This window comes from Bos indicus x Bos taurus, chromosome X, assembly GCF_003369695.1.
Source record: "Bos indicus x Bos taurus breed Angus x Brahman F1 hybrid chromosome X, Bos_hybrid_MaternalHap_v2.0, whole genome shotgun sequence".
In the NCBI taxonomy this organism is placed as follows: domain Eukaryota; kingdom Metazoa; phylum Chordata; class Mammalia; order Artiodactyla; family Bovidae; genus Bos; species Bos indicus x Bos taurus.
Window position 1 is genome coordinate 81,181,217 of NC_040105.1, and position 12,821 is coordinate 81,194,037.

Consider the following 12,821-nt stretch of genomic DNA (forward strand, 5'->3'; position numbering starts at 1 on the left):
TTGGAGAGCTTAGAGTCTGAAGGGGATAAGATAGCAATCCTATAGCAAAGAGAGTATGTGAGCCACTCTAGGCCCCTGCTCAGGTTAAGGAAGATAGGAATATTTCAGAGCCCAGTTATTCTGTTCATGAGGAATCAGTGATGCTGTTATTAATATTGCTTCTGTTATTTACACCTCTTGTCTTTCTAGTGTCATAGTCTTTGAGTACACAGAAAAAGGTAATATTCTCTGGTTGTATTTGTCTTTGTGAACTTATTTAACCAGTTACAATTTAATTTTCTAAGAAATGAAGTGGTGTATTTTTCCCTCAAAAGATGCAGGGGAGAAAAAGGCATATGACATATTAGGCAACATTTAATAAATTTAATAAATTAATAGGAAATATCACAAAAACCTGGAATGGATAACATACAGGAATCAGGAATAAGACAACATTTTGCAACCACTCTCAAAAAGTACCACTTGATGAAGGAAGATTTACAGGAAATAATATAAGGCAGTCCATTGCACGTGTCTTAAACAGATATATATATATATATATATATATATATAATAGTACATCAAAATGATCTGTTTGACAATAAATTCACCATGTTTACACTTATCACATGGACTTTAAAACATTTATAAAAGTTGTAGATTTAACATTGAACTGTAAGATTTATATCCAAATGAATATACTTATTTCATACCAAACTGCACAGAACTTACGAATAGCACATGATTTTAGAATAATTACTGTGTTCGGTACTAATAAGTACTACTGCTTGATGACATAAGAATTATTAACAAATGTGCTCTAAGCTATTATCATTCAACTTATTGCTAGTGCTTTTGAAAATCAGTGGTTTATATTTTCTTTGTAAAACATGTGCTATGAGCTTGCCCTGATAGTTCAGGAAAGAAATCAGATGTTTCCAGTTTTCTCTGTACTCACAATACTTCAGATCTGATCGCATGGTCTTTTTAAAGACTGCCAAAGGATGTGCATTTAAGTCATTCTTATAACACCTACTCTGCCTTACATTAATACAAATCGATGGATTTATGCAACATACATGGCATACATGCAGGACACCATATATGTGCAGAACTCATGCTTAATGCATGCTATGTTTCTTCAGACATTTTCGTTTCAGTAAGAATTAGGTCTCATTCAATTTCATATAATTGTTTTTAACATGCAGTTCGACAGAGCAGGTAGACTTTACTTTCATGTTATAATTGGGCATGCTCAAGCAATTGACTGGCATTTGGCAGTGTTGCAAACCACTTAGGGACTGTATGAGTTTCCTCAAATACAGCATCTCTCCCACTGCCCTTGTGGCAGATTGTTGGATTTATCTATGCTGCGTGTTGAGGACACACACCGGGGATTTTAGAAATTTGGATTCTGCCTTCACCGATTTCAAGATACTCTAAAGTGTGTAAGTAACTGTCAGGCATAAAAAATAGCATTATGAAATCTTCAGAAATAGATCCACAATTGTGTGAAATGGACACACATGGAAATATAGTTACTGGAAACACTTGTATACTCTGCACACAGCATAGACTTAATAGTCTGACTTTAGTAATGTTTGAAAACCTTTCATGGTTAACAAACTAGTAAAACGGTACTGAATTCTTAGAGAGCAACAGGCCCACGGATGAAATAATGGCCAACACTGATTGTAACACAACACTATATTTAACAAAGGTTTAAACTTCTGGTACGTAATTGCAGTACAATGAAGAGCTTGCTACTTTCACAAATTAGCTGCAGCCTTTCCCTGCACTAGAGAGTTTGGAAGGATCTGAAAATGAGATATTTTGTTTAAAATCCAAATGGAAACTCTGTATTTCTTTTTTTTCTAGAGTTCAGTAAAAGCTTCTTTAATTACTTTTTTTTTTTTTCCACATTCTAAGGGCCCAGTTCTGTAGTCCTTAATCAAGTAAAACTTCCAACGTCTTCGGCATCTGCTTCCAACTCAAGTTTTACTCAAAAATGGACTGCTAAATTAGGTCCTATAGATAGAGGTACCATAACTAATATACTATTTTAATAAGGCTCAAAAATTCTAATTTCATTTTGTGTGTAGCACACAAATTTCTAGGATCCTGATATCAAAACCCAATTGATGTTGAATCCTGGATTGGGAAATAACTCTGGGATTTTGTTTCCCAGTTTAATCATGGAATTAGGTATTTACTAAGGACCAGAATGAAGACACTAATTCCAGTTTGCTTGTCATTATAATCAGAATTTGAACATTATAAGAAGTGAAAAGCTATTGTTGGTGTGTATATCTCTTGTCATCCTTCCACTTCTGTAGTTCCGGTTAACTAGCTGCTATATTAAAATGCCACTATGTTTGGGGACAGACATTGCAGTAAAATATCAACACAACATTCTGACAATGTCAAAATTTCCCCTGTGTGTGACAAGAAATAAGTTCTGCCTTTGACTCACTAATAGTTGTGGTAGAGTTTCAGAAGGCAGAACCTATTTTACCGTATTTATGTGTGTAGATGAGCAGAGCAAGAATTTAAAGTGCATATTTACTGTTAACCTGGAAAAAAGAGTCCACCGAATTTGTTCAATTTTGGTGTGGTTGAAAACCGCTGTCATGTGTATCATTCTGGTCTCCTGCAAATGCCACCTGAGGTGAACATCAATGTTTCCTTATATGCAAAAGAAAAAGAGAGAGGAGAGAGAGAAAGAAAAAGAAGGAGGGAAGGAGAGATGGAAGGGGGGAAAAATCAACATTTTTGCATCAATCAAAATAAGTTATTCTCAATCTGTTATAAACAGTAAATACAGAACCCTAAATCTCACTATTGTAAGCATGATTGTAAAGTACAGGATTGCAAAGCTATATATAAAACACACTTTTCAGACGGCAATATTTACATTAGTTATGACTGGCAGAATTAAAGAACAATTTCCTACATTTGTAGCTTTACCATAGGAAAAGACTGTGCTGCTCTTTCTTACACACTACTAATCCTTTCACTAATCACATTGGAGGGATTAACCGGTAGCTCCAAATTCTCAACTTGCATCTCTATATCAGGCTCCTTGTCATCAGCTTTCTTAATTACTGGTTCATTGGTGTGCCGGTAAATGTTAACATTAAGCTCCCTCCCAGACAAAGCAGTGGCAGCAACTCTCGGGATTTGTCTGATTGGAGGCTTTCTATCTGCCTTATAATTGCAGCGCAAATAGTTGGAGAAAGCCCTTCGGTAAACTTTGTTGAAAAGAGTGTACACCAGAGGATTAATTCCTGAACAAACATAGCCAATCCAAACAAACACGTTCAGAAGCTTTTCCATGAGCTTTTGATTACAAGCCTTCCCACAAAGAACCGACAAAATATTAGTAATAAAAAACGGGCACCACATGATCAGAAACACAAAGAAAACAATGCCAAGGACCTTCGAGGCTTTCCGTTCATTGTTGATAGCTTGCATGGTGCCCCTAGGCCGTCTTTCTTTCTTCTTCCTTCGGCGTGGGTTCAAATCTTGGTTCGGGTTTGCAGAGTTCTCTTCATCTGTGTTTGTCTTGCAGCATTTCAGGAAATTCAGGTTTATTCCAGGCGGTTCCTCAGTGTGGCCGTGCAGTAACATCAGAGCTTGTCGGCGAAGGACGTGAATCGTCAGACAGTAGGTAATCACCATGATTGTCAGCGGTATGAAGAAAGCTACGAAGGACCCAATAAGAACGAAATTTGGGTCATTCAGCACACAGGTGGTGTTGTTGACGAACACCTTGTCTTCATCCCTCAGTCCAATCACTGGGATAGGAACTGATACACCTACAGGAACAAAAAAAGAAGATATGACATTGTTACAGCATATGGAAGCATTGAACAGATTTGTACAGTGGGATACATTCAATTGAATATCACTGGAGAAAATTTAGATCTGATATTTGTTGAAAGCTATTCACAGCATAAAGTGATAGTCACATGAAAGAGTAACAGTATGATATCAGAAAATGACAGCTTTTTTTCAAGTTAGGAATGCCTTCTCACCAATTTTCTGTAAAAGACTTGGAATTACCATTACTGAGATAATTATAAGTATGGTTATACATAACAGTGAACATGTCTTTTTTGTTTTAGCTCCAATTCCTAGAAATGTCCCAGCTCATAGAAGGCATTCACTAAATATTTGTTGAATGAATAAATTTGTGTCTGTATTCAATGACATCAATAAATTCAATTGTTCATTTTTAACATTCCAAATGCAATAAAAATGATGTGTATACCACCTAGGAGTAATTGCATATCAGCATTGACTAGACTGAGTTTGAGATGAGTTTTTAGCTAAGGAAATCCTTTCCTGAGGAAAGTGGTCAAGAAGAGGAACTTCTGTGGGTGAGTCCTTTGGAGACAGAGCCTGGAAGCTCTGGAGTTTTTTGGAGATGAAGAGGATAGTATGCCCCTCAAATAGGAATTAGATCTGACCACAATGCAGACATAGTCTCTATGCAGAAACTGAAGGAATTGTCTTTTTAGTAAGCATTTTCCTGAGACTCTGGGAGAGATACAGTCCTCCAATTTACGTGTGGAGTTTTGAACTCATTTTTTTTTTTTTTTTTTAAATTTTAGTTTATTTTTTGACTTTACAATATTATATTGGTTTTGCTATATATCAACATGAATCCGCCCCAGGTATACATGTGTTCCCCATCCTGAACCCCCCTCCCTCCTCCCTCCCTGGATAAGAATACTGCTGCTGCTGCTGCTGCTAAGTTGCTTCAGTCGTGTCTGACTCTGTGCGACCCCATAGATGGCAGCCCACCAGGCTCCCCTGCCCTCCCTGGGATTATCCAGGCAAGAACACTGGAATGGGTTGCCATTTCCTTCTCCAATGCATGAAAGTGAAAAGTGAAAGTGAAGTCGCTCAGTCGTGTCCGACTCCTAGCAACCCCATGGACTGCAGCCCACCAGGCCCCCTCCATCCATGGGATTTTCCAGGCAAGAGTACTGGAGTGGGGTGCCATTGCCTTCTCCAAAGAATACTGAGAGGTGTTCATCTAGGTAAGCACCTCCACTAATAAAGAAGCTCACAGGCAGAAAATATCAATAAGAAGATGGGAGCAGAATCTTGTGCCTGACCATAAGTAATGTACCTAGAAATTTTTGGAAATCATTGTGGTAAATCATTTTGGCAGATCTTGAAGAGGTCTATCATCAATAAGCAGAGATAACTTGCACAAATAAAATTCAAATTTTACTGTTAATTTATTTTTTCATGTGTCCAAAAGAACTTGAAGCCTGGGACAATTCAGGTTGCACTTCTAGGATTCTATCAGAGATCATTATGAGGATTCCTGGGCTGGTGGCTCTTTGTACTATGAACTGTGAGAAAGGATAGAAACACACTCTCAAAGATCATTGCTGGCTTTAGGGAACACACAGGGAACCATGACAAATCTGAAAGTCCCTATAGATTGTCTTAACATGCTTTGTCAGGTATAGAGTGTTTGATGATCAAGAGGGGAAAATATTTTTCTTTGCTAAGAGCTTGTTGATGATGTTGATTGGTATTTAATTTCTGGGAAGACATGAGGAAGAATATTTGAAAAGTTATCTTTAAGCCTTCTAATTTAGACCCTGAATTTCTTACATGCCTGTTTTTTTTTTCCCCTAGAGAAAGACACCAAGTGATGGTATGAGAAGCATCAATAGATGTGACAAGATTTCTTGGCATATTGGTACATACCTGCAATTCTCAACCTAGGCATGCCATTTAAGAAGGCAAGAATGGCTGTGAAAACTAGGAGACACTGCAAACAGAAAGTGTCCTCAGGTAATACAGTACAGGATCTGGTGAAGCGACCTTTGAACTCTAGATGGGAAGAGTGGCAAGTATCAGAAGGTAATAGTCACCAAATTTGATGAACCACACAGGTTACATTTCTTAAGAGTTATAAAATGATAGGTAAGAATGCTGCCATCTTGTATTCTTATAATCTTTATTCCAAAAGCCATAAATATGAGGGAATATGCAGAAAGAGCATAGGTCAAGCTTGCCTGAAAGAAGCCAGTATTGGCTTATCCTTCATGAAATGTTTTAGTGAGGATAAGGTTGTAGGAAGTTTTCTGGAGTTAAGGAAGCTAATATGAGATTAAGAAAAGAGGGAAGGGTTTCTTAAAAACAAACCATTTACAACAGAAAAAATTAGAGAACATAATATTAAGAGAGTCTTAAAATACCAATCAAGCAATGTTAATATGTGGATCTTCTTGGAATTGTGATGCAAACAAACAAATTTTTAAAAATATTCATGACACAGGTGGAAATGTGTTATTTTGAATAATAACTGGCCTTTGATGATAGTAAATAATTATCATTCATTAGTTTTTAAAAGTGATATTGATATTGTGGTTATGTGGGGAAAAATTTATATTTTTAGATATGTATATACTGAAGTGTTTATGGATAAATTATTATGATTCTGAGGTTTGTTTTGAAATAATATGGGAGGGAGAAGTGGACAGAAGTACACATGATGCAAGACAGTCCATAAATTGATAAATCTTGGAGCTGGATAATGAGTACATGGTTCTTTATAATATAATTCTACCTAATTTTATAATCTTTTAAAGTCTTTATACCAAAAGTTTAATATTTTAAAAATGGAAGCAATTAAAATAAAACAGAAGTTCTTTCTGAAACATAGAAAGAAATGGCTGTTAGACCCCAGATGATAAAAGTCTGTAAGATTTACTACCACTGCTAACTTTGGAACTGATTACTTCTAGAGCAAAAGTCTTGGGGTCCTGAGTGGAAACACTTACCATTTTGATATAAATGTAGAGAAGAAGGCCATTTTCTAACAAAATGTTGGTAGAAAACTGTTATACTTTCTCAGGATCCTATAGCAAGACCAGAGGAGGGGCAAAGTGGAATGGCTCCCCTTCCAAACTGTCCCCCTCCCCTGCCATCCAACAATGTGGCAACCAGATCCTGAGGCTAGAAATTTAATCTGGGGAGTTTGTATTCATTCTGAAAAAATTCTGACAAGGGTAGACATATCTACACTCAGGATACAAGTGCTGGAGTGGAGAGTCATTTCCCCAAGGAAATGCTGCACAATCTTTTAGGTATTCCTAGATATCTGAAATTTCTAGGGAAGGCCTCACACACTGACCATATCAGTGGAAGTCAGCATTACTCAGAGCCCAGCTCTGAATTGTATTAGCTTGTTTCTGTTTAAAGATTTATTTACTTTCCTAAGGGAATCTCGGGCCTAAAAGTAGGGCTTGTCTAGAGACAAGAGAGGGTAGCAGAGTGATTCCAGATAAGCTAATGATGTTATTGTGTGTATGAGATCAATTTTATCCTTGGCATCTATTTGCATAATCTTTTGTACATTGAACAAAGAGTGATTCTAAAGCTGCCTTTTATTGAGTCTATCTTATGTGCCAGGCACTGAGCCATGTGTATTACTGACATTAAAAATATAAAATATATTATCTCAATTTCATTAAAACTCCTGTAATAGAGATATTATTTAGTGAAGTAGCTTAACCATTTTACCAAATCTACATTGTCATTTGTTTTTTGTTTTTTTTTTTTAATAGAAACTGTGAATGCAGTCAACAAAACAAGAAACTCAGTTTCTTTTGACAGTATCTGGAAATTATACAAATAATACTAATAGCAACTAAAGCAGCATTAAAAACAGTATCTATTATATAGATTATCTTATTCAATACTTAAAAAAATTAAAAGCATATGTCAGCAGTTCTCAAAGTGTGGTTCAAGGACCCAGAGGGGCCTCTGAGATTCTTTTACAGAGTTTGCTAGATTTCCCTTTTCCAACTATTCATCTTTAAAACTGCATATTCTTTATAAAGTTCATACTAAATAGCGTACCACAACAGGCTGAACACAGATACATCTATGAGAATCCAACTATCTTTCCATAAAACTAAATATTGAAGAGATTTTAAAACTGTTAAACAATGCCTGTCTTCTCTCTTAATTATTTTTGGAAAAATAGTTAATTTTTATTAAAAAAAACATTATGTTAACATTAAATGGATTCATTATTGTTATTTAAAATGATTCATAGATATTTTAAACATTTCTCAGCTTTAATTTCTAATATAATAAATATCAATAGATATAATCCATATATACACAAGCTCTTTGAGGTCTTCATTTGTTTTAAAAAGTATAAATAGGCCCTGACACCAAAGAGTTTGAGAACTGCTGTTCTATATTAGTGGATGAAGTTATTTAAACCCTGGAAAGTTAAATTCAGCCATGTATAAAGTGTTTCTCAGTACTTTTAATTAGTCAATTAGTAGAAATTCAAGTGATATCAAGTAAACACAAACTATCAATAATAGCAACCAAATATTTTACATGCATTATCTCACTCATTGTCATAAAAATTATGAAAGGTATATACTATTTGGTGATGTTAACTTCAGAAAACTAGCTTAGCAAGTATAATTGAGAGATCTTTGATATTTTAAAATCTTTAACTTGACCAAGGAGAAAAAGTGAAAATGAACTACCATAGATAATATCAGGAATAAATAACAACAATTGTAATAATAATTACTTTTTACTGAGTGCTTTTTATTTGTCACACACTGATTTAAATGTTTTACAATTATTATATACTTTCATATATTATTTAATCCAGATAAAAAACATAAAAAGAAGGAATTATTAACTAGAATCACTTAATCTTTCTGAAATTAACTTTGAAAAAATGTATATCATCTCTAGAATTTTAGAAACAACAAAAATAAGTTATAATTCATGTTCTGCTGAAAATATCAGGTACTACTTCAACCAATAAACAAATATTTTGCATGCATTGTCTCATTTGCATCTCAAAAAAAACTGTAAAATTGATTATTATTCATTAAGTTTACTAAGGGAGAAAAAAATACTTTCAATAAACATATGGGGTCTTAGAGTTTTAAGAACATTAAATTCAATAACAGCTATAGTTCAAGTTTTTATTGAAAATATGTGTTACTATGACTACTAGTTATCATTTATTGAGTGCTTACTGATTTTGGTACTTTAGCTGCAGTACATATTTTACATGCATTATCTTATTCTAGACTTCCCTGGTGGCTCAGACGGTAAAGCGTCTGACTCCAATGCAGGAGACCCAGGTTCAATCCTGGGTCAGGAAGATCTGGAGAAAGAAATGGCAACCCACTCCAGTGTTCTTGCCTGGAAAATCCCATGGACAGAGGAACCTGGTAGACTACAGTCCATGGAGTCCCAAAGATTCAGACACGACTGAGCGACTTATTCTAGCCTCATAAAAGATGTAAAATAACTTGGTGTGGTTATTTTACATCAGATAAGGCAAGTACATTTAGAAAATGTATAATGAGGTTTGCATTATCTCTTAAAGCCTTGAATTCAAGCAACACAGATCAATTCTCTTCAAGCAATCAGATAATAATATCATATGCCCATAATTCTTAGATGTCCATTCCTTTCAGATTTTAACATCTTCAAAAGTGCTATGTGTCTTACAATTGATACTATCTTACAATTAGTGTTAGCCAGATAGCAGTCATTATATAGTCATCATTGTCTGTGCATGTGTGAGCCTGGTCTGAAAACCTTCTTTTGATATTTTTTGGTAAGATCAACATTACCAGCAGCAAAATTTACAAAATGAGTATCAGGAGCATGGTAATAGTTCACTGTGAACAAAAAATTATGTCATAATACACACAAAGAGGAAATGTTCTGAAGAAGGTAGCTTCAACAGCATCAAATGCTACAGAAGAATCTAGAATTTGAAACATTTCCTCTGTCTTTGAAAATAAGGAAATCACTGGTAATTATAGGACACTGGTAATTATACCCTGGTCCCTAGTCCAGCTCCAGCACCTCCATCCAACAGATCCCTCATTAGCATCTTAATGTAACAAGCATATGCAATGAGGCATCAGAGAAAATCCCCAGCTTTTAAATTCATTAACAGTCTCTGGAAGTCTTCAGTGTGAAGGTGGAATTATCACTAAACTGGTAGTTATAGTCGAATGGTGAAGATAGGAAATTGCCAAGAGATGAATCAGATCAGATCAGATCAGATCAGTCGCTCAGTCTTGTCCGACTCTTTGCAACCCCATGAATCGCAGCACACCAGGCCTCCCTGTCCAACACCAACTCCCGGAGTTCACTCAGACTCACGTCCATTGAGTCAGTGATGCCATCCAGCCATCTCATCTTCTGTCGTCCCCTTCTCCTCTTGCCCTCAATCCCTCCCAGCATCAGTCTTTTGCAATGAGTCAACTCTTCTCATGAGGTGGCCAAAGTACTGGAGTTTCAGCTTTAGCATCATTTCTTCCAAAGAAATCCCAGGGTTGATCTCCTTCAGAATGGACTGGTTGGATCTCCTTGCAGTCCAAGGGACTCTCAAGAGTCTTCTCCAACACCACAGTTCAAAAGCATCAATTCTTCGGCGCTCAGCCTTCTTCACAGTTCAACTCTCACATCCATACATGATCACAGGAAAAACCAGAGCCTTGACTAGATGAACTTTTGTTGGCAAAGTAATGTCTCTGCTTTTGAATATGCTATCTAGGTTGGTCATAACTTTTCTTCCAAGGAGTAAGCGTCCTTTAATTTCATGGCTGCAGTCACCATCTGCAGTGATTTTGGAGCCCCCCAAAATAAAGTCTGACACTGTTTCCACTATTTCCCCATCTATTTCCCATGAAGTGATGGGACTGGATGCCATGATCTTCATTTTCTGAATGTTGAGCTTTAAGCCAACTTTTTCACTCTCCTCTTTCACCTTCATCAAGAGGCTTTTTAGTTCCTCTTCACTTTCTGCCATAAGGGTGGTATCATCTGCATATCTGAGGCTATTGATATTTCTCCCGGCAATCTTGATTCCAGCTTGTGCTTCTTCCAGCCCAGCATTTCTCATGATGTACTCTGCATAGAAGTTAAATAAACAGGGTGACAATATACAGCCTTGACGTACTCCTTTTCCTATTTGGAACCAGTCTGTTGTTCCATGTCCAGTTCTAATTGTTACTTCCTCACCTTCATACAGGTTTCTCAAGAGGCAGATCAGGTGGTCTGGTATTCCCATCTCTTTCAGAATTTTCCACAGTTTATTGTGATCCACACAGTCAAAGGCTTTGGCATAGTCAATAAAGCAGAAATACATGTTTTTCTGGAACTCTCTGGAGTTTTCGATAATCCAGCAGATGTTGGCAATTTGATCTCTGGTTCCTCTGCCTTTTCTAAAACCAGCTTGAACATCAGGAAGTTCACAGTTCACATATTGCTGAAGCCTGGCTTGGAGAATTTTGAGCATTACTTTACTAGCGTGTGAGATGAGTGCAATTGTGCAGTAGTTTGAGCATTCTTTGGCATTGCCTTTCTTGAGATGAATAGTAAATGATAATAAGATAAAAGAGAGAAAGATTATAAACTACATTTCCTGGAACAGACTGGCCATCATCAAAATGAAAACATAGATTATGGAATTTGTTACTAAACTACAGGGCTATCTCCTAGGTATCTATTTTCACGAGTTTTTCATGGAAAGGAATTTTTTCAAGGAGGATCATACAATGTTAAGCTGGCAGGAGTGGTCCCTTGCCTCTTGGAGTAATAAATGAGTCCCTTGAACATGGGAATTGACAGCAGAATATGAAGAAACTATTTTCAAAGAAGAACACAGAAGACAAAACAAACACAAGCAGTGCTGCCTCAGCTATCAGATAATAAAGTGTGACTGAGAGCTGGAGCAATACTTCATATACTTTGGCAGATAGATTGTGTTGATGCAGTGGGAATTTTAAGGAATTCAGAATCACGTTGAGAGTTAACTTTGAATTCAAGTAGTTATTACCTTTGGGAAGAATAGGAACCTAGGCATGCATGAATAAAGGATATTGAGTAAGGAAAAGACCTTAAATGACTTCAAGGGAAGTTGAACTAATAGAAGATTCTAAAAGAAAACAGTTCATGAGGTGACAAGAAGAATACCCAGGATTCATAAGTTAAACTTGGGTGAGAGTTTATGGAGAACTGAATGTTAAAAAGAAGTAGCAATCAGCAAGTGGAGTCATCTGCCTCTGTGACAGTGGACCAAGATTTAATAGTAGTCCCAGCTTCTCCCTGTAAGGTGACTTTTAAGCAATCTGAAATTTCCTGATCAGCACTAGTGAGGTACCTGCATAATAAGACTCCTCCGATTACCGATTACCTTCCTCTATAAAAGAAGATGACCTGACCTGAAAGAATTCTTTTCTTTTGCTAATAACTTCCTCGTCCCACTCTTCTGCCTATAAAAACCTTCCATTTTGTCCAGTTCCTTGCAGTGCCTGTCTGTTCACTAGATGGGATGCTACCCAATTTATGAATTGCTAAATAAATCCAATTAGATCTTCAAATTTACAAAGTTGAATGTTGAGGGAGGTCCTAGGGAAGTCCAACTTTATATGGCTGAAGGCATGTTGTTGTTCAGTCATGTCCGACTCTTGGTAACCCCATGGGCTATAGCATAACAGGCTCACCTGTCCTTCACCATCTCCCAGAGCTTGCTCAAACTCATGTCACTGAGTTGCTGATGCCATCCAACCATCTCATCCTCTGTTGCCCCCTTCTCCTTCTGCTCTCAATCTTTCCCAGCATCAGGGCCTTTCCAATGACTTGGCTCTTCACATCAGGTGGCCAAAGTATTGGAGCTTCAGCTTCAACATCAGTCCTTCCAATGAATATTCAGGGTTGATTTCCTTTAGGATTGGCTGGTTTGATCTCTTTGCTGTCCAGGGGACTCTCAACAGTCTTCTCTAGTACTACAATTTGAAAGCATC

The 12,821-nt window shown here is 36.6% G+C and overlaps 1 protein-coding gene across 1 annotated transcript in view; it reads right to left on the bottom strand.

Annotated features, from left to right (window-relative positions):
- Positions 1-349: 349 nt before the first annotated feature.
- HTR2C (5-hydroxytryptamine receptor 2C) overlaps positions 350-12,821 on the bottom strand; it is a 347,792-nt gene continuing 335,320 nt past the window's right edge. The window contains exon 6 of the mRNA XM_027534545.1: positions 350-3,797. Coding sequence (XP_027390346.1) covers positions 2,974-3,797 — 824 coding nt within the window. The 3' untranslated portion in view covers positions 350-2,973. The remainder of the gene's footprint in view (positions 3,798-12,821) is intronic.